Below are 23,331 nucleotides of genomic sequence, written 5' to 3'. Positions count from 1 at the left end.
CATCACCACTGCTCTAGTCATGAGGTATGAGTCATGGTTGCAATCTTCAGTGTTCCCCAGGGAGGTCCAGAATACCATTGAGGAACCTTTGATGAGTCTAACCTCTTTAGTGAGAAGACCAATGAGTCTTTACACGCTCAAAAAGACTCTAGAACCACCCTCTTCTCTCTGGGAATTTACACCCTGGCCCTGAAGAGAAGCCATCACAAGCAACACTATAGACTCAGACCTCCTCCTCAGGCATCAATGCCCATATGAACCCCCATGTAAGAAACAAAGGGCTCAAAGACCCAGATGTATGCTTCCTTCTACTTCCACAACCACCTCCAACTCCACCCACCATCCAAGCAGTTCTTCTGCTGGTATGCTCAGGGACTGTGTACCACCATGGATGGCATGCCTCATTGCAGCCTGAACCTTTGGTGGCTTTTTTATACACTTTGCTCTCAGCTGGGCAACAATAACTACAGACAAGTGGGTACTAGATGACATCCACCAAGGCTATGTAATTGAGTTTATCTGACCTCTTCACCACAAACCCCCTTACTGCCTCCTTTTCAGGGATCACTCTCATGAGCAGATTCTATGTTAAGAGGAAAATTCTCTTCTCCAGAAAGTGGCCATAGAACTGATGCCCCCTTGATATGAGGGGAAGGAGTTCTACTCCCCATATTTCTTGGTCCCCAAGAAATCTGGTGGATGGAGACCGATTCTTGGCCTACAGCAACTTAATGTTTTCATCCAAAAATTAAAATTCTGCATGGCCACAGTGGCATCAATAGTCCTCTTTCTGGAAGAGGGCACTTGGTTTGGGGTCTTTCATATAGACATTGACTCTTCCCACAGAAGGTTCCTCAGATTCCTCATTAGGGAGGACCACTTATAATTCAGAGTTCTTCCATTTGGGCTAGCTGCAGCACCCAGAGTCTTCACAAAAGTCCTTTCAGCAGTGGCAGCTTGGATGAGACAAAACAGTTTCACCATCTTTCCATAGCTCAGAGACTGGCTCCTGATGGGCAGATCCAGCAGGGAAGTCCAGTCAGCAATAGCATTCCTACTCCATCTTTTCTCTTCCTTAGGAGTCTGGGTCAACCATCAAAATTCTACTTTAACCCCTACAAGGTTGATAGACTTCGTAGGAGGAACACTGAACTCGACTACAGGAAGAGCCTATCTTCCCATCAAGAGATTACATGTTATGGGTGATCTAATAAAACAAGTCACCCTCAAACTGTTGACCTCAGTCAGGGCTTGCCTTTCTCTTCCTCAGCCACGTGGCCTTATGCACCCACATTATACCATTTGCCGGGTTCCATCTAAGCTGCCTATAAACCTGGCATTAGTCCATCTACTCATCAGAAAAAGACAACATCAATGCCAAAATAACAATTCCACCAAGGTTTTGGCTTCTCTTGCCTGGTGGGCAAAGTTGGAGAAAGTTTGGGCGGGTATTCTTTTGCTCACACCTACACCCAAGGTAACTATAATCACAGATGTCTCTCTGTGAGATTGTGGAGCTCATATGAACAATCACACTGCACAAGGCACCTGGACCCCTTAAGAGGCCAGGATGCACATCAACTTACTGGAATTAAGGGCAGTCTGTCGGGTCTGCAATGTATTCCTCCCACTCATCTGATCCTGACATAGCCAAGTAATGTCAGAAAATATGACTAATGTGCTATACGTAAACAATAGTTGGGGACAAGATCCCTCTCCCTGTGTGTAAGGACGGTTGACCTCTAGAACTGGTATATCAGACATCACATAACTCTCTCAGCAGTATACTTACCAGGCACTCAGAACTCACTAGCAAACAGTTTCAACAAACATTTTTCAACAGACCAGGAATAGAAGATTCATGATTCTGTTCTCAATGAGATCTTCAATCAATGGAAACTCTGCCCTGGGATTGCTTTGCCTCACAAGGGAACAGTAAACTCACCCATACTGCTCCAGAACAGCTCTGGGCCAAGGCTTGAAGAACAATGCCCTTCTGTTACGCTGGACTGACCACCTCAGGTACAGCTTCCCTCCCATCCCACTGATACTATAGTCCTGCAAAATATCCCTCATGACAGGGCTTGGGTCATGCTCATTGTGCCCAAATAGCAGATGCAGTTCTGGTTCTCAGGCCTCCTGAGGATTTCATCCTGCCTGTATACCAAAATCTGCCCATTTCTGGATCTGCTGATGCAGCACAATGGTATGATCAAACATCATAATTCCGGGCCACACCAACTCAAGGCCTGGTATTTGGATGGAGTGCTCAAGTTAAATAGCAGTTCAATCCGTTCTCAACCAGAGCAGGAAGGATTCTACCAGGAAATATTATTCAGCCAAATGGAAACATTTCTCCTTTTGCTCATGACAGTCTTCAGAGTCTACTGGGATCCCTGATATCCTAGATTACCTATTTACCCTTAAGACATCGAGTTTCTCTATCAGTTCCATATGGATCCATCTGGCAACAATCAGAGCTTTTCCTCCTGTCAAGAACCACATTGTCTGCACCCATCCTGCAATCACTAGATTGCTAAATGAACTTCTTAGATCTTTTTCATTGGTGGTGAAGCCAACATCTCAGTAGGCCCTCAACATTGCTCTTTCAGTTCCCACCAAACCTCCATTCAGACCATTAGCCACTTGCTCTATGTCCCATCTCTTGGTGAAAGTTGCCTTCCTAGTCAGCCAGAAGGATGAGTGAGCTTGCAATGCTCATGGCAAATCTGCCATATGCCACCTTTTATAAAGAGAAGGTGTCTCTTTGCCTCCACCCAAAAGTCGCCCCTAAAGTAGTTTTGTAGGTTCCTGTGAATCAAATCATCCTCGTACTGGTATTTTTTCCAAAACCACATGCTGCTGCTGAGGAAAGAAGGCTTCACTCCCTAGACATCTGATGTGCACTGGCCTTTTATCTACAGAGAACAAAAGCAATTAGAAAGACACTTAGACTTCTTATTGCTTTGTGATCCCTTATTGCTAATGTGGTCCCTATTCTAATACCCAACCTCTGTCCCTTCTGCTGTGGATCATAGCCGGATTTGTGATAAGCAAATGAACTGGAGAGGCATCGGTCCACACTGCCCTTTATACTCTCAGTTTGGAGCATGAAGAGAACTGCACATGTACAGTCCAACAGGCACTGCTTACTTAAAATTTCTGGTGTGGTGTGTGCATGCATACACAGGTGTGGTATACACATTTTGAAGAACCGCCAGTTTCAGGTAAGTAACCTTTATTTATGCGCCCAACAATCAGAATTTTTGTTCATTATTATTTTTTTCACTGCACAGAAACGTTCCTGTTTCTCTTGTGCTTGCATCCTCCTTCTTGATCTGTGCTGGTTATACCATTTTTGGAAAAGTACAAGCCTGTATCTTGAACACTGATGTATTCACATCTTTGTGTTTCAGTTTAACTCCCAGTGAAGTTTTTTAATGCATACCGAGTGCTATTAGGCAACATTCTCCTGGGAAATTATATAGTCTTAAACATATTTCCCATTCACCATCTTTAATTAGCCTGACAGCCAGAATTGGCTCTGAACTCCTGTTCTTCCTTACCTTGCAGTTTCAATTTGTCACACAAATATCAACAAGTTTAATCAAGTATAACAATGTATGCACTGCCAATGTATCAGTGCTGGCAGACAGGATGAGCCTGCTAGAGAAAACATGTATGTGTAGGTAGGCACCTTGAATAGCTATGATTTCCTGGAAGTTGTGCCTTTAAACTAGGATCAATCTAAGGGCTTGTCTACACTACCAGCTGGATTGATAGGCAGCAATCCATCCAGCCGGGGTCGATTTATCGTGTCTAGTATAGATGTGATAAGTCAACCACCGATCGCTCTAGCATCAACTCCGGTACTCCACCTCAATGAGAAGCGCAAGGGGAATCGATGGGAGAGTGTCTCCCATTGACACATTGCAGTGAAGACACCACAGTAAGTAGATGTAAGTATATCAACTCCAGCTAAGTTGCGTAACTTAGATCGATTCCGCCCCTGCCCCCCTGTAGTGTAGACCAGCCCTAATTTGTGAGTGATTGGGTATTATCTTAACAGTCATTCATGTGTGTAGTTTGCCAGAAATCTCCACAGAGATTTGGTATTTCTTGTTCACAAGTGTTACTAGGAACAGTAACATTTTCAAATAAATACATTTCCATAGCAGATCAGTTCATGACGTTCCATTGTGCATGTAGACAGGAAATATAGGTGAACTTGGTCCTCTCAGCTGAGCCCTACAATACTCTTTCCCACCCTCAGTAACATCTGCACCCACTATTGCCTGTTAGCACTCCTCCCATACTTGTTCCCAGCAGGCCAGAGAGCAGCCAAGGCAGCATTAGTCTGGTTTTGGCTATGCTCAGGAGCCACTCTTTATTTTGGGAAGGTAGTCAAAAGTTCATGTCAGCTACACCACAAACTTCCCCACCTGAGGAGTAACATCTGCATTTGTAGAAGCTTAATCTAAATAAAATTTTAAACAAAACCATCCCCCTGAGGTATCATTTGCTCAAAAATGACACAAAATAGAAAAGAACATATTATTTCAGCTATAAAACATTATAATTATAAAAATAATTATAATGCATAAAAATAAGTATGCACATTATATATAAAAGGAGAAAAAAGCAAAGCTCAATACCACCTGAGGTCGGTGGGGTTAACCATAGTCACCTCAGAGCCAAAGTTTGTATGGCAGAGGATGTCAGTAAAGCTTGTGGTCACCTTCAACATTGACCTCTGCATGCAGTTATGTGAGAGTGCATCTCCCCACCTCGAGACATATGTACAGATGATTGGAACAAATCAATAAAGAGATCAAAGATACCATAATGTTAACAAGTATAAATACAGTCTGTTTTTACATCTGTAAGATACAACTGTCTAAGTAAAGTATATCATATATTATACACACAACATGTGCTCCTCCCTAATATTAAGATAACATTATCAAGGTTGCAAAGTCAAGCACTCAAAAATTATGAAATGCGAGAATTAAGGTTGTCTGTGCAATCTTAATCCAGTCCCGTTATGCATATGCATTATGCTACAGTCTTTTATAACATTATCACATACTATATTTTCAATGGGACCCCGGCCTCATTCAGTGCATAAAATGGACATTAATGAGCAGAACTGAGGCACGAAGAGATTAAGGTCAAAATAATCCACTGGTTTTGGGTGTCCACTTTGAGATGCCTAGCATGTCTGATTTTTCATACTATTTAGCATTATATAACAATTAATATGTTCAAAGCACAGCTCACATTGACTTCAATTCCAGCTGTGAGTGCTCAGCCCTTCTACAAATAAGACCGCTGGGCCTCAAGTTGGGCACCCGTAGAACACAGAATTAGTGACCACCTATAAGAAGTTTGGTTTAAGTGACTTGCCCAACGTTGCATAGGAACTCGTTGACAAGGCAGGGATAGAATCCAGTTCCTGAGAAGAGTATTCTAGTGCCTTAAAAATGAGACCCTCCTTTTTCTTCCTGTAATTCCCTGCCTCATTCACCATACACTGTCCAACTTCTGCAACAGCAGAGGCAGGGATCATGCATACAATAGCTACCTTTATTACGCTCATGGCTCCTCATATGCTCTGTCTCCCCTTTCCCACACCTCTCCCAACCTCCCCACTAGTTACCAGTCTTCTTCTCTTCCAGACCCTGCCTCCCTCTCTGCTCCTCATATAATCACAGTCTTCTTTCCCTCACCACCTACTGGAACCAGTCTCGTTGTGTTTCTCTCCTGGGCTCATACTGCCAGTCTCCTTGCCCAGCCAGTCCCAATCTCCCCACCTCAACCTCAACTCCTAGTTCCACTTCCCCTCTCCCCCATTCCAGCCTCCCCCATCCAGGCTCCTTGTCCCAATCTATTCCCGTAACCTGCCCCTCTCAGTCTTTCTCTTCTCCCTCAGCATTCAAATCAGGCACCTTCCTCCTCCATGCTGTCTGGGCCCAGCAGAGGGGGCTTTGAGAACACATGCGAAACCAGCTCCTTGCTTTCAGTTCTGGTGTCTGTTCTGGCCTGCAACAGCCCAGCGCAGGGAAAATCCTGCTCAGGTGTGTTGGTGGTAGCAGCAGGGGCAACCCATACAGTACTCTTTGATTAGGCAGGAGTGATATTGACAGTGCCCCCACCCACAGAGCTCTCTGCTTGGGAGTGATATGGTGAGGCAGAACCTCCCTAGTGACCTCTCTGTGAGTGGGTGGGGGTGCCCAAGACATATGGGTGGTCAATGCAGCCCTCCCCACCCAACTGTGCAACTTCAATGAACATCAATCCTCAGTTTGGGGGAAGGTTGCCAAAGCCCTCTGAATTGAGTGGTTGGGGGAACAGCCCTCTAGAGCTCTCTGTGTGAGTTCAAGATGTCGAGGGTAGCACCACTCCCTCCATCTTCTGTTTGGAGTAGTTATAGAGCCACCTAACTGGGAGTACAGAGGTGTCTCCACAAAGCTTTTTAGTGAGCTAGAGGCCCACTCTTCTCCTGAAGAGAAATTTTAGAGGAAGTGATAATGGGGAAGAGAGGCCGCCTCCTTCCTTTGAGCATCCATTTGAATATCACTGGCTGATGTTAGGCACCATAGTGATGGACTGGGGAGGAGAGAGGCCCTGGCCCACCAGAGAATGAAGCCGAGTGTTTGTGGTCATGTTCTACCAAAGTCATTGAAGTACTGGGAACTACAGAAGCCTGAGCCAGCTTTTTGTGTTTTTGTCATATGACCTGAGAAGTGTGCCAGCTGCCAACGCCTGTCTCTGGTTGCCTGAAGACTAGAAGCTGGGGTGCCAGCTGATGTGCCCCTTCCCCTGGCCTAACCAAAGAGTGTGAATTAGAATCAGGAGAGGTGGTGTCAACCCCCAACCTCCTGCCCATCAGGAGTTGTAGTGTTGGCAGCTCCCATCACAAGATTTACCTCTGCTGGGATGTGTCTGGGCATGGAGATGGGCTGCTCTGGTAGGCGTGGAGTGACAGGACTGAGCACTCCCCTCTCTGGCTCTAGTAGGTGCCACTAGTAGCTGCTGCTTCCTCTAAAATCTCTAGTTCTTCCTCTCTCTGGAGCAGACTTTCTTGTACAGATAGTCTGTTCTGTCAGCCTGTCTGTAATGATGTGTCAGTGATGTTATCACACTATCATGTGATACCCTGATAATTTTTAATACTTAATCCTGCTATGGCTACACCATTTACCCCTGAAAGAGTTCAATGGTCTAATGTAGATATGCTCTGTATGTGAACAATATATATTTGGAAGCATAATGTTTAGGCTGGAATGTCTAAATAGCAGTTTGTTATGAGCTTCTAATACCTGTAGTTAAAAGGATACTCCATGGCTAATCTAGTTCTGAGATTAATTAATAATAAAAACAACTTGTACACCTAAATAAGATTTTTTTTGGCCTGTTGGTTTGGTTATTATGCTGAGTTGGATTGAGGAGGGAATCATCATAATGAAACATTCACCCACCCTTTCATCTGTTTGTGAAAGCTCCTGAGAATTGAACATAAACATGCCTCCAAAACTATTCTGAATATCATTTGAACAGATCCATAATGCCTAGGGCTTCATTCCATAGTCTTTTTTTCCCCAACAGGATATGAAACATTCATTCATTGTGAATAGAGCCCTTAGAAATGGCAAAATATTTAAAGACCCCATGTAGCTAAATACCATACAGCAGAACCCAAAACTACAAAAGGAATATAATTTTAAACAGTTCACTATTTGGAAATCAATGAGAAAGAAATAATATGCATATATGTGTGGGTTTTTTTTATGAAATAACTTTTGATACACATTGACTTTATTACAGTGTATCCTTTCATTTTTCTGCCTCACTACAATTTACAAAATGGAATACAAATTATCTGGGTTTTAATAATCAATAAAAACCATCACAGTTGAGGGGCTGAAGAGTAAAATGCATCTTGGGAGGAGGAATAGTGTGCTAGATTGTTAAAGAAATGAGCTGACTAATGCATATTTTCTCGTTACAGATAAAGCTGTGGTATGACAAGGTTGGTCATCAGTTGATAGTCACAATACTGGGAGCAAAGGATCTTCCTTCAAGGGAAGATGGGAGGCCAAGGAATCCTTATGTTAAAATTTACTTTCTTCCAGACAGAAGGTAGGGTCAAGGGAAAAGTAAGGAATATTTTAGTAGACATTCAAAAAGATATTCAGATGGCATGCAGAGTTGAGAAGAGATTGCTAGCTAGTACTGGTCATACATGAGATCTTATAGAATAGTCTTAAAGAATGGAATTTAGCGATTGAACATGTTATGCAATGATGAAGAACAGGTTTTACATTTATTTTAATACTATTTTCTATTAAACAAATTAACTTCAATTGGATTATTTTATCAACTGTTGGATGGCAAACTAAAGATAAACCTGTCTGCACTGCATGATGAGATGTTGTTTGCAAATATTGTTGTTAATATTTTAAGGCCATATTATCTGCTAGGTAATTCTTGTGTAGGAGACAGGAAATTCCACAGATATGGATTCATTGAGTTTCTGATAATTTCTTCAAGGCATTCATTGTCCCCCTATTCCCTTCCCCACAGTAAAACAGGAAGAGGGTTTGGCATCCAAAAACCATGGGTGTCAAATTGTGGTACTGAAAAGTTAATGCTGAACAAGACTCAAACCTGTGACATGCTGAGAACCCTCAGCTCTAACTGTAGGCCTTTCTCACTACACAGTATTGATATTAATTTACACCAGTAATCCCCATGGCATTTAGGGGAAGATGATGGTGTGATGGGGCCTTTACCTCCCCTGGCCCCTTTTATCTCAGTGCTTGATTCTGTGAATGTAGTTGTTTCCATTGGGTCAGAGGGAAGGGGAACAGCTAGAGGAGTCCCTCTGACTGGATCTGCTCATCTGTGTTTCTTCTGCTCATGTTGGCAGAGGGGAATGTTTGGCTTTATTTTGTGGTATGTTGCGAAATGTAGCAGAGGTTTGTTGTAAATTGAGGAATCAGTATATGAAAAACCGATTGATGGAGCTATAGAATAATGTGCATCTTTAAAATAAGAATTTTTACTGCATTTGTTTGTTATACTATGCATAAATGTTTCCCAGCCTGGAGATTCTGCCTTCCTATGCATCTCTCCTCAGCCCTGTCTGGGGCAGAGCCAGTTAACCTTAAATATTTAATTAGAAAGAATTGTCTAATCATGAAAGGTGCTAAGTACCTTCAGTTTCCATTGATTTCAACAGGAATTGAGGGTGCTCAACTCCTTGCAAGATTGTCCTTTTCACCTTCACGCTATACAGTATGGTAAAGTAACCTGAAATAGGATAAAATAGTGAAGTTAGCCAAAGAAGAATGGTTTATCCATTTTATGTCAACTTGGATACTGTGATATCTTTTATGCCATCATCATATGCATTGCTGTATTTCAAAAGCTTTTTTACAAAAAGGTCCCTGTTGGGCCTCTTTGCCTTAAAAGTTTTTAAACCGTTGGCCTAATAAAATACAGTGGTCTAGATCCTCAGCTCGTGCAAATTGGCATAGTGGCATTGAAGACAATGGAGTAGGCAACAATCTGCACTAGCTGGGGATCAGATTAATTGTTTTATTATATTTATCTTGTCCACTTTTTTGAAGATCAATATGACCACCAATAATTTCTGTATTCATATTGTTAGATAATTAGAGCTCTTATAATGCAATGGGTTATGGGCAGAAAGACCCCTGTACCCTAGGTTGGAAAAGGATGGTCAGGTGATGAAAAGAAGAAAAAATCCCCAAATATAATATAAAATAAATAGAAATATATTATTAAAATAAAATAATGTATACAATACCAATAATGATATATTTTGGAATTTTATTATGATTTGGTAATGTTTTACAAGAAATACTTTGTGTTATTTTTTTTTATTTTCTTTTATGTGAGGAGTGTAGAATTTTTCCTTTAATTATTCCTGGTATTTCCTCTAATATAAAAGAAACAGCAGTTTGTCTTATTGAATTAGTTTTCTTCTGACAGCCAAACTGCTTTTTCTTTCCTCTGAAGAATAAACCTAGTAGGCTAAAATAAATCTCTTGTGCGTGAAAAAGTAACCTGCAAGAGGAAAAGTGCAGTTAGACAACTCAAGCATTTAATTAGGTGAGCATGTGAAGTCCTGACTAAACAAATTTCACTGGAAAACATGTCCAATGTAACTTAGTTCTCTATGGTGAACAAATCTTGAGTTTTGAAATATGCAATTAAGTTCTTTATTTTAACAATATGAATAAAATGCAACTACACAGTGAACATGTTGTTCTGACATCTAGCTACCAGGAGTTTACAAATAATGCAGTTGTTATCCATATAGTATGGATTAGTATGTTATACTTAGAGTATTTGCAAATGTGCCAGTGTCTTCATTATATTGTTAAAAATATATAAATTAGTACTGGAGTTTGAATGATGCAAAGAACCCAGCTAGTTTTAAACTAATGAACTTTGTAAACATGCTTCATGAATACAAAACTGTAAATTATGACCAATCCCAGGTCCTAATCTTTATTTCATCAGAAACTCCTAATTCTGGTGTCCTTCTGGTTTATTGTTAATCTTTCAAACTATACACAAATTACCACTGTTCTAAGAGATCATGCATTTAACAAAATGCTTAGTACAATGTAGTAGGTTTTGGAAGTCTTTAATGTTTAAATTGCTCTTTGCAGTGATAAAAACAAAAGAAGAACAAAAACAGTAAAGAAAACATTGGAACCGAAATGGAACCAAACATTCATTTATTCTCCAGTTCATCGGAGAGAATTTCGAGAACGAATGTTGGAGATTACCCTTTGGGACCAAGCACGAGTTCGTGAGGAAGAAAGTGAATTTTTAGGAGAGGTATTTGGAATTGTTTTGACTCTTCATAATCAGTCAGTAGTTGGGGACTTTGTCAATAGTACATGGATGACTGATGATTTCCTTGGCTCTTGTGAATAACATATTTTTATCTGATGTAAAAAAAAAAGCTGACACTTTTGCACATATTTGACTGCTTAATAGTAACTCTTCCTAAAAGTTACCTGAAATTTACTATGTAATGTTGGTATCAGATACCTTCTTTAGTTGTTCTGTCTTAATAACAACATGAACATAGTTTCAAAAAGTCATATTCTTTGAGGATTGTTGATAATGGTCCAAATTTGTCCCTGGTGTAACTTTACTGAAGATGTTGAAATATGATTGTTTATTAATTTGTCCCAAGATGTTTAGATGCTGTTCAGATTGTCATTAAGGTGCTATGGTTGCTATTAAAGTTAGAAGTGTTTGTCTTATTCGGTGTCAAGATTTGTTACAAGTACTATATTCGTAAGTGTCTTGATGGCTCATTTTTGAGTGAATGCAAGAACTCTTTAATTTCAAATGTGAATGTTAACATTAGAAGAATGAATAGAATAAAATGTGTAGAAATACCTATTTTAAAATAGTGTTCCACTGTAACACCTGTGCTTGTTTCATTTGTAGATTCTTATTGAGCTAGAGACAGCACTATTAGATGATGAACCTCACTGGTACAAACTTCAGACACATGATGTTTCCTCATTGCCACTTCCCCATCCCTCGCCATATTTGCCTCGCAGACAGCTACATGGTGAAAGCCCTACACGGAGGTTACAAAGTAGGTTATTAATATTACTAATGCTGTGTATATCTCATCTAAATTAGTGTGTACAGTATGTTACATTCTAAGCTAAAGATTTGTAAAAGCAAGAGTTGACATTGTGTGTTTGTTTTTCATTGCCATTAATCAGTGCCTTTTGTGATTGCCAATGAGCTTCTGAAGTACTCAAAACGCTAATGCCGAATAGTGCATGACAATGCATTCTTTCTTAAAATATATGGGCCAGATCCTCAGCTGAAGGAAATTAATTTAGTTAATGAAGTTATGCCAGTTTGCACCAGCTGAGGACCTTGTAATCTGATTGTACACCCAAACTGAAAGCACAATAACTTTGTCTTCAGCCTAAACATTTTAAAAAAATGAAGCACAACGACTTGTATGTAACTTTGCATGTATTGAATTTAATACAATTGTTTGTTACTGCCTTTTGATACTATCACTACAGTAAAAAGAGCATGTTCAACATTTTGTTAAATTCTGACAACTCTGAATTGTCAGACCATTTGCAAACGTTTTTGTTTGATTTTGCAAGTAAAGGGGTGCTTCATAACTCTATTTGTATAGTACAGTATTAGAGGTCAATGGTAGGTTGCAGTAAATAGCAGAAGTGTTAACAAAAGAACTTACGCTGAGTTGGTAAAGGAAAATGTAATTTGGTACTTAAGACAGAAAATAAGTGGTAGTGTATGACCAAATCTTGTTTAATTGCCTTCTTTCTTTTTACCATTTAAATTACTTTATTGAGTCAGTGTTTTGTGATTATCCTTACAAAATTTCTGTAGGCATTGTGAAGTATCCTTTGTGAGTCCTACAGATATTTTTGTAAAAAAATTGTAAATCAATTTATAACATTTTTTTTTGTTCACTCTCTCTCTCTCTCTCTCTCTCTCTCTCTCTCTCTCTCTACATGCACATTTATGCGCACCTTGAAAAGATAATTATTTTTTAAATTTTGTTTTTGACAGTGGAGCCCAAACAACGTTCATATATTATAAACTCCACATGGATTCTCCAGTAATTACGTTCATAAACATAAGTATTTGTAATAGTTGTCTACTTTGAGGTCGTGCAGCTGATTATGAGAGGGATTGGAATGCTCCATATCATAATATTCTGAAATTGATAAACTACTGCACCAAATTGTGGTGCATAACTTTCTACTCATGAGATTATCATTATACTTAGTCAGATTTTCTTTTTCTGACTGACAGGTGAGGATCTCCTTTTCAATCCAGTATGCTTCTCAGTAGCTATGTTGTTGTTTTTGACAAATTCCTATGGTTTTAAAGTATTTTGTTCCTTCTTCATTTCCTGCAGTTAATTTTTCTGTAAATTTTTTTTTAAATTTAAACTCAACTTTTTTGGTGTGTGAGAGTAGTTTTCTATTTGGCATTTATTTTATTTTATTTTTTTTCTAGCTTTCAGAAAATATTTAAACCCTGAGTAGCAAGCCCATTTGTTTTTAGCATATGACATACATACATTCAAATGTTGGCCATTGTGGATAACCATAACAGCTAATTGCTTTGTTTTGGGGGTGTAACCGTGCCTCCATGGGTCACAACTGAGAATACCAAATTCAGGACAAACTGTTGATAAATAAGGCAGATACACCCCAAACTGGCAGTTATTCTCCCTTAAGATATACCAAACCAGCAACAAAAGTAAACTTCTGTTTCACCACACTGGTTGAGAAGAAGTCAGAACAGCAGTTTCCTTAGGCATTCCAGTCCTTGTATCATCACCAAAAACACTAGACTTTAAGATGAGTGGTTCTTTACAACCAATTTCATCAAATGAAAGGTTCCTCTTATCCCAAAGGATCAGCCACAAACCCAGGTCAATATATAACTCAGATCTTATCCAATAATCATGCTGTTGCCAATCCTTTAGTATGTAAAATCTAAGGTTTATTTATAAAAAGAAAGAAAGAAAGATGAGAGTTAAAATTGGTTAAAGGAATCAAATATGTACAATAATTGCAAAGTTCTTGGGTCAGGCTTGTAGCAGCGATGGCATAAACTGCTGGCTTAAATCAAGTCTCCGGTTGCTTACAAATCATTGGAAGGACCTCAGTCCCTTGGTTAGAATGCTCCCATTAGTATAAATCCATAGTCCAGAGTTTTGAGCAGGAAAGAGGCAAAATGGAGATGTTTCCAGCCTTTTATAGCTTCTGCCATGTGGAGGGAAATCCATTGTTTCAAAGAAAGCCCTCAACACAGCTAATGGAAAATTACAGGTAAAATAGTCACCTGGGCAACTCACATGTCCATGCATGATTTCACTTAGTCATAGCAGGAAAGTCCATTAAGTGTAGATAGGTGTCTTCCATGGTCCATTGTGAGTTAAGTGTTTCTTAATGAGCCACTTAATTTGAATAGTTCCTTCAAGATGTGTAGGCTAAATACCTTATGGGCATTATCCAAGGAGCAAACATTTGAAGTCCAGGCATAGAGCCAATATTTATAACTTCAAATACAAAATGATACATGCATACAAATAGCATAATCGCATTCAGCAAATCATAGCCTTTCCATAGACACCTTACTTTGTACAAGATTTGTTGCAATTATATAACAGTGGTAGCAACAATGATCTATATGGTCATATTTTAATCAGATAATATCACCGGGGGAAGCTCATAGTGATGCTAAGATTCAAGATCTGATCAAATATCTTGCCTCATACCTTCAGATCTAAGGAGTATATTCTGTCTTCCTGTCTGCACCTGAACAATCTTCTAAGCCTGTATGAAAGCAAGTATGGAAAACCTTATCAAAGGTTGCATGGTGTCAAATATTTGCTCTGGTTGGAGGTCAGGACTTAGTGCAGAAATCCTTCTCCATTTCAATGTAGCTTTGACCCAATTGGCCCCCAAGCAGTAGTTTGACATCCTCAAAATGTGCCACAAGTTCCAAAGAATTAGAGCCAAAGAAGAAGTTTAAAGTGCTCATTATAATTGTTGGAACCTTTATACATTTCTCTTTATGACACAAGGCTGTCTAAATTGCAGTAATAATATGTGTGTCCAAATTGAGATGAGAAGTCCACTCAGAAGGATTTCAGAATCATGATCCTTCTCGTAGTCCAAACTTCTCACTCTGCTAGACTGTATGTACTTCAAGATTTTGAAACCTGGTGTCCCATAAATTATTCCCAATTCAAATTGACACAGTTTTGCAAGCACAGAAATACAGAACAATGACTTTTGGAACTGAAATTCTCCAGATTTGGGACTGGGAAGATGTCCAAACTGAAATTTAGTATTCACTAGGAATTCTTATAGGAAAAGGAATATGTGATAACTAAGCAATTCAATTGAACAGTGGTAAATCTCATGAGTTATCCCTGCATCAGGAATTGGAAAATTATATATTTCTTGAACTGGAGTATGCCTAAATTAAATTTATTTGTCGCATCTCCGAGTTTAAAATTATAAGTATCAGTTTCTTGCAGAAGAAAGTGGGAAAGTCATGGGAGTGCTTGGGGAACAGACTTGCATATCCCTCTGACTTCTCCAAGAAGAGAGTGTTTAAATTCTACTGTTAGTACCATAATGGTGAAGAAATATTTGGTTCCTGTTCTTTTTGCTGGCGGTTTCAAGAGTAGATTCAGCTAAACTGAAGGCCTCATCATGTGTTTTGACTTATGAAGGTCTTACTGAATCCTGTGTTAAAAAGTCTTTTGTATAATGGAATATGAATGTGGTTCTCAGATTATGAAACTTTATTTTGAGCAAAGAGATGCTTGTAAAATCAAGTTTCTTCAACAGAAGATGTTATGTCTGGTGTCAGTGAATTCATCCCATAGGGCGACTGAGTTCCAGGCTTAAGTGACTATGATTTTATGAAGAGACAATGATGTTGTGTTAGATATGCAGATATCTTCCAAGCTGGTCTCAGAGTTCCACCACAGTCATCCCATTTATATTTTTTCCATTTCTTAAGCTCTGTCCTGCTGTACTTCTACATGCACAGAGTTTTAAAAGTCCCCAGTGTTTGTTTTGGTGCAGACAAAATCCCTTAGAAAGTCAGTCCAGCTATTTTCTTTCATATGGCACTAATTGCTTCAACTGCGTATTGCATAGTGAATCTTGCTTTCAGCGACTGGGGTTACAGAAGCTGTTTCCAGGTTGAGACAGGAGTAGTTCAACCCTCCCACTTTTGTATTTTGGAATGACTCTAAGTATATTATTGTTACTTTGTAAAATAAGACCTGTCTTAGTTCATGTATACAAAAGTTGTTGCTGTTAGAAATATCTTATTCCTCATTTTAAAAAAATAGATATTTTTACTGTATTAGAGGTACTGTATATCTCTCAAAAAAGAGATTTTGAATTACAAGGATATTTGTTTTTCTTTTCATATGCAGACATATGTGGGCTTTATAGTGTCCAGATTAGGAGAGAAAGGAGAGAAATTTACTTAATTTTTGTTCTCTGAAGGTAGTATAAAAGAATCACCTACACTCACCCCACTTTCTTTTCTTGCTAGAGTCAGGGATATGGTGTTTTACTTGTGGCACCTTCAATTCTCTTTTTAGCTTCAGTGAATTTTTGTGATAACGAAAATTGCCAGATTGTCAGCCCTGAAGAATGCATTTCTGTATTCATGCACAGCCAGTGATGTAGAGCAAGCTTTCCACAGCACCCCATATGCTGGTTTGCAGTGGCCAGCTGTAGCAGAGAGTAGTTCAGTTTCCATACCCATTTATCCCTCGATTATCTCTGAATAGACAGATTTTGTGATACAGACATGTCCAGTAAGAATTAGTCTATCATTGGTTTTCACTTATGTCACTAAACATACAACAGGTGGTAACAAGTTTCAGTCATCTCCAGCCTGTGCTGGATTTGAATTGGTGCAGATGAAGGACTTTGTATCCTTAACCGATCCTCCCACACTATCCAATCCCTGGACTTTCTATTGAGAAATGCAGAGCATTTTATCTGGGGGTATCTCATATATACACTGATAGATTACAGCTACTGCAGAACACTCAAATATACAACATTAAAAGCATAAAAATTTATCTTCTAAATATATCAGCAAAGGGAATTCATGGTGCCATACTACACTAATGACACTGTTTGGCTCTTATACAATGACTATGTTTTAAGCTTTTTTCATATAGCATATAAGGTCTATGGCAACATAAAATGTAAATAGTCCATCTCACTGATCATAAGTGGACTTTTGGGCTACATTTTTACTACAGCCTCAACCCAGCTTCCAGTTATGCCCCCAAAATCAGCGGTGCATAAAAAAATCCAGGCAAAATAATCAAAGTTATTGACAATTTTATAGTGTAACTAGGGAGTTATTTGCATTATTTTCCTTCTGACAACTGATTGTAGACACAAAATTATAGGTAATTGAAAAAAAATTGGCATTTACCCCCTGTAGTTGATCATTATATTGTGGTATTTGTGACATTTCTCATAGAAGATGTAGAAAATACCACAAATTCCATGGAAAAGTTAATAAGTAAAGTAAGTCAAAGTAAATATTGTGGTGTGGTATCACATTTATGCACTACAGCAGTTCAAATCAATGGGACTGAGACTACGAGTAGTTCTACAGTTTAAACTCAAGAGGTTGAGAGACAAGGTCTTCTGTATTGTGGGCCTTCAAAGCTGGAAGGTTTTTCCTCTCTGTTTCCCAGGGTACATATGTAGTATTCTTCACATTGAAAAGCAAGATAGATTTGTTTCACATTTTACAATTATTTGCAGTTGTAGGTATGTGGCGTGGACAGTGTTTATATCTGAGTCATGTGGGTTGATATTGAGTGGTGGGTGAAGGTGTAAGGTTATTGAATATTTTGAGGCACTAATTCTGTACTAATTCTGCTTGTTTTATAGAGACATATGCCCTTTGTTTATTGAAACTTGTTTTAGATATTTTAAAAATAATTGAATTATTGTTATTTATTTTTACTTAGTGTTAAAAAGCAACAGATTCATTTTTCAAAGTCAGTTCTTACAGCTTTAGAACCACACTCTGCCCTGCATTATTGATCCGTTAACCACAGAGTGTGGGTGGACAGCACTGATAGTGGTGAGATGCCAAAAAAGAAAAATATATACAAAACAGAATTTTTTAGTCCCTCTGGAACACAGCTTCTCTAGCACTTTCACAGGAGTGGAAACCTGCAGACATAAGGAGACATAATATGGCTGAGATCCTGAAAGAGAAAAGTTTTAGATTATGAGCACTTTCACTAGGGGGAAAAATGAATTCATGTCAAACTGTGACCTTCAAAGAAAGACTTAGCAGTTTTCAGAAATAACAGCATTTGGAAAATGACTGTGAGAATCAACAAATAATGGACAAACTGCATTATCCTGAAAAGATAAAAGTGAATGTAATTGCCAAAAAAATAAAAAAGCAGTATCTAGAAAATCAAATTAGAGTCCTCAACATATCTGAAAATAAGAAAATTCCTAACTGGTTTTATTACATGAAGAATCTTATATTGTTTGTTCTTAGAATTAATGTCAGTAAGAACCTCATTTACTAACCTACATAATTCCAAAGTGAGAGACTGAAAAGAACTCTGATAAGGGAGAAATTGTGGTCGTCAGCATTTCAGAACAAAGAGACAAAGACTGAATGCAGCATATGCGACAAAAGAAATCTGCATATAGTATATGAAAACAAAACATTCCTTTTCCAAATCTAACCTGATTAATGTGGATGACAAGAAAAGATTTGGTATCCCTAAAAAAAGGTCTAGATGAGGGTATAAATTCTGCAGTCCACTTCATGGCTAAGTGTTGGGCCATTTACCAGGAGACCGGCTATCTTTTCAGGGGCTAAGCTTCAAATTTGAAATTACTAGAAACCTTCAGGTCCAACCAGAAACATGGGGAATTTAACAAACTAGAAGTCTCAGTTCACAGGTAATTAACCCGAAGATGTTTCCTCTGTTAGTTAATTTCTGAGAAACTTTACTAACTGGATTTGAGATCCTGGATTCAGTTCTTTGGCGTTTAGAGGCAATACTTTCCCTCTATCTTCAGCAAACTGGGGATGAATGGAATTTTATAGTGCAGATTCAAGCCATCCCTCCTATTGCATTGTAATGTTAAAGTTTGCAAATCAGTAATGTTGCGACTTGTGAAAAACAGGAGACTTTTTATTGGTATTGCTGAAATTTGAAAAGTTCAATAATAACTGAGATAAGTATTGCAATGTGTTGCGATTTTACCCTGCTGGATCAGGACCTTCCATATCATGTATTTCTCAATAGTTTCCTTTCACTGTACTGTGAATATGGAAAGCCAATAATATAATTTTAAATCAACGCCACCACCATCAAACCTAAGTTGAGGTAATTATAACCATTCTATCTCACGAGTCAATAGGCATGGGGCACTGAATGGAGAGGCATATGATTTTTTAATATTATAATATGGAGCATTTTATGTGCATTTTACGTGCAGTAGCACAGACCCACAAGTGGAGAATGTATTACACATATTTAACTCTGGTGAGCAAGAATAACTTTTTTCTTTCATGCTTTTTACATAATTTTCCCCGTTCTTTTGTGGAACACAGGTCTTGGGCATGTTATCTTGGTTTGCATGTATGAGTGTTTTGTTCATAGGATATGAATATCAATACCAGTATTATATTCTTATTATACAAGGATGAGTTATTAAATCCTTTAACAAAAAGGTATTTAACATGATACAGGGGTGTCTGAAAGCCTTTAAACTACCAATATTTTTCTTATTAAAAGAAAACTGTTTTGGCTATGAATTTTCTGCTGTTTTGGATAATTAAAAAGAGGCTACAGTAAAGTGTGATTGAACCACAAAAACATTTGAAGGCCCAGCAAAAATTTCCAAAAGCAGTGAAAGGGAATTTGGGTATTTTTATAGTTCTCTAAGTCTGGCTACTTTATATAATCAAGTTAGTAAACTATTCTCCTCGCTCTGATTCAAGAGGGCCAAAACCAGAAATCGTGAGAGAAAAAAATGCTTTCATAGCAAATTAAACCATTTGGAGGCAAAATTTACTTTGCTAAACAGCATATATATAGCAGATTAGGTTGCCTTTAAAAAAGGTTTTAAAGTATCTGGTTCCAGAAGGGGGCATTCTGTTTTGGCTGAGGGTAATAGAGTCTTGATATAATGATTATGCATAATAAACTATCATATATAATTTTACAATAATTTCTGGAAAAATGTTTAAAAGTTTAACATTATTCTAATGGTACAGTTTCTATCTTGTAACTATGTAAAGGCAAAGGTGGCTGCTCAGTAGTCAGAGGCCGCAATATTGCAATGATCTCCACATGGGCATAGGCTTGTGCCTTCCAGGAGATCTGCCTCTGTACAGCTCTTTGCAGAACTAGAGCCTTAGAAAGTCCATTCCTCTCTAATTACATCATGGAGCTTTGGCCCAGATTCACAAAAGTATTTAGGTGCCTAATTCCCTGCTGGAGGAATCAGCGAATATAGTGATTATGGGTCCCTGGAAACTATATTGTCAAGTGGAAAGAGAAAAGGGCTCTTCTAATTTTAATTATATTTACCAACAACAAAATTTGATAATATACAGAATTGCCATTTGTAGGTAGATTAGTAGCATCATATACACTTTACACAGTGAGAAACTGAGGCTCACAGAGATTAAGTGACTTGCCTTCGGCGGCACACTGATCTAGCAGATTACTGCTAAAACTAGTTGTCTGGAGACTTGGGTTCCAGTATAGATTCTGACGCTGACATGCAGTGTGACCTTGGACAGATCACATCCTCACTGAATTTCAGTTTCCTCATTTTTAAAAAGGGGGAAATTATATTTAACAACATTATAAAGTTGTTGCAAAGTCTAAATAATATTAGTAAGCTGTTACTTGTGCAAAATATTATTAGAGCCTCTTAATGGCCAAATAGAACTCAGGACTTCCAACCACGTTCTCATTGCGTTGTGAAGACAGTAGCATCAGCTCCTCCTGTGGTAGCTTTACAAATTTGCAAATGCAAAAGTGACTTTTCACTTTTTCACAAATGTTCAAATAATGAATTTTGTCCCAAAAAGTTGAAGTTTTGGAAAATTTGTCCAATTGCATAAGAATTAGAGACCTGTAAAAGAGGCAAACTTTATTTAAAAGAGTCCACGAAACAAAATAAATGTTTTTGTCTGCTTAGCTGTTAGGTGAGGAAGCACAGGAGGAATACAAATACTAAACTAAATCCTGCAAGCTGGTACCCACATCAATAACTTCGTTCATGTCAGTAATCTCAAACTCAGTGGGGCTATTGGGAGGAATGGAGTTATTCATATATGTAAATGCTTGCAGAATTGGGGGCAGAGAGTTAGTGGAAGGAGGGGAAGATTGACAGAGACTTCCTTTTTTGGTGTGGTGAATCAGGAACAGGACTTTTAGGTGCCAGCCCATAATAGCATGCAGAATTGCCACAAGTGAATGCTGCTGATAATATTCTGCTGGAGACCCCTTCAATTCAAAAGCACTGCACAATCACTTAAGGATAGTAATTTATTGTTTTATTATATTAAAATTCACATAACTGAATATTATTTGAGCAGACTGGTTGCCATTAAAAAGTAAACATTTATTCACAATTATAGTTCAGAATAGGCAACAACTGGAGTATCTTTGCCAACATTGTTCAGTTACTGGGAATAAAAGTTGACTTTCTATTGGTGACCAAAGTATCATTGTTGTGGTTTAATTTCTGCTAATTACTGTGGTTTTCCTCTTTTGTATTTAATTTAGTTTGAAATATATACCTTTATGGAAATCTTTAAGCATTAATATGGCCAGTCATAACTCCTCCACTCTAAACAGAAAAGTGTTTGCAAATTCACAGGTTCTAAGCATCCCTGTTACATGTATAGATTTCATGTATTTTTTCTTGACATCACTTCATTTTAATATTTGTTTTGCAGATAAAGGCTTATATTCATATAATTCAGGTAAATCTTCAGCATGCCTGAAGTGTTTATTGCTTGCATATATATGCACAGTTTAAGTTGACATTTTATTGATGTGCTTATGCTACATACTGTGCATATTTTAAATTGCTAAAGAGTTCTTTGGCTTTCCTGTGTGCTTTTCAGTTATGTCCTTTGTACTGGCTTTATTTTTTCAGAATCTTAGTATTGGGAACACCTTGCTGAAAGTATAATATTTGTTTTGTCTGTCTCTATTTGAAGGGAGATAGATATTTGATAGATAAGTTGTAGTATGCTTTACTAATTATACTGGGGAAATATTAAGTTATTTTGGTCAGAGATTTATTAAAATTGAAAACTTGTACTGAAGCTACTTTGTAAACTGTTTTAAATAGTTAAAGAATGCAGAAATGTGGTAAGTAAGATACTGTTAATATCAGCATAAGTGTCTTTGTATATAGCTATATTATACCGTCCCAGTTGCAAATCATTTTGCTATATCTGAGAGAGAAAAGTGATGCTCTTAGCTTTCCTTAATTAAATATAAATAACCCAATAATTTAAAGCCTTCCTAATACAAACTTAAATTCTGTCACACATTTCATGTGGGACTTTTCCAGGTCAAACAGTTTTAATTACATGAACTTCATTGAGATTTGGTTCACCTAATTATATTTTAATTATGTTTAATAAATGTAATACCAAGAAATTAAAGCTAATACTATGCCCACAAAAATCTCTTCAGCCACTGATAATCAGGTTCTCTGAATGAAACTGAGAGAGAGAGCTGCATGATAGTCAGTTGTGGCTTCCTAAGTCTAAGTCTGTTTCTGTTTCAAGCCTGGCATAAATTAGAATAATTTAAGGGCTTCACTAAACTAGACAAGGGGCTACATTCACTTCTCCTCCTCCTCCTCCTCCTCTTCCTCATGTGTAAGATTGCCTATAGAGGCCCAATCTGGTAGGCGAGTGCTGAGTCCGCTTACCAGATCATGCTCTGCAGGCGAGTTAGGCAGAGGACCACATCTTCCCCTGGTTCTTGCATTGCTCTGGGACATATGTGTTTGGTCACCTGGTGTAGAGCTGCTTTGCACATGATCAGAGGCAGAAACATAGATGCCTTGGGAACTTTATTGCAAAATTTTAGGTGCCAAGTGAGCTTAGGCACCTCCAGGGTTTGGTGGAAGCCAAGGGAGAGGGGGCGGGGAAGGTCTCGTGATTCCTAGTGGGGCCTGATTCTCGGATTTAGATGCCTAAAGTGTCAGTTAGCCACTTAAGTCCTTTTGTGAATCCAGTCCCAACTGACTAAGCCACCGAAAGGCCATCTACCATCTTGAGATACCTCTAACCACTGGACAATATGTTATTCTGATGTCTGTCTTAGTCTCTCCTGTTGAATTTATTCCACTTTTTATATGTAATTAAATTTACATTGAGCCTGAGACAGAGTGAGAAATGAGTCCATAGTCCAGTGGTTAAGGCACTCACCTGAGAGGTGGTAAACCTGGGAGACGTCTGTGCTACCTTGCATGTAAAAGCAATATCTCCCTGGGATATTGATGACAGAACTATGCACAGGTCTCTACATCACTGTCTAATATCTGGTCCAATGTGGAAAGTAGTTTCAGCAGGTCTTCTCTGCATGCTAAAGCTGTCTGTCTTCAAAACATTTATAAATACAGAGTGTTTCATTCATGATTTGGAAGAGGCTGGATAGCCATCTCTCTTGGATGGTTTAGA

At 38.4% G+C, this 23,331-nt stretch overlaps 1 protein-coding gene across 36 annotated transcripts in view; it reads left to right on the top strand.

The window, feature by feature from the left end:
- RIMS2 (regulating synaptic membrane exocytosis 2) overlaps positions 1–23,331 on the top strand; it is a 728,605-nt gene that overhangs the window by 438,405 nt on the left and 266,869 nt on the right. For 23 of the 36 annotated variants that reach the window (XM_043539203.1, XM_043539201.1, XM_037892154.2 and 20 more), the window contains 3 exons: positions 8,012–8,142; positions 10,707–10,878; positions 11,503–11,656. In XM_043539203.1, the coding sequence (XP_043395138.1) occupies positions 8,012–8,142; positions 10,707–10,878; positions 11,503–11,656 (457 nt within the window). Of the gene's footprint in view, positions 1–8,011; positions 8,143–10,706; positions 10,879–11,502; positions 11,657–21,585; positions 21,613–23,331 lie in introns of all 36 variants that reach the window. The other 13 variants (XM_043539200.1, XM_043539204.1, XM_043539199.1 and 10 more) reach the window with 1 other exon arrangement.

This window comes from Chelonia mydas, chromosome 2 (genome assembly GCF_015237465.2).
Source record: "Chelonia mydas isolate rCheMyd1 chromosome 2, rCheMyd1.pri.v2, whole genome shotgun sequence".
In the NCBI taxonomy this organism is placed as follows: Eukaryota; Metazoa; Chordata; order Testudines; family Cheloniidae; genus Chelonia; species Chelonia mydas.
This window is presented reverse-complemented; position numbering and strand designations above follow the sequence as displayed.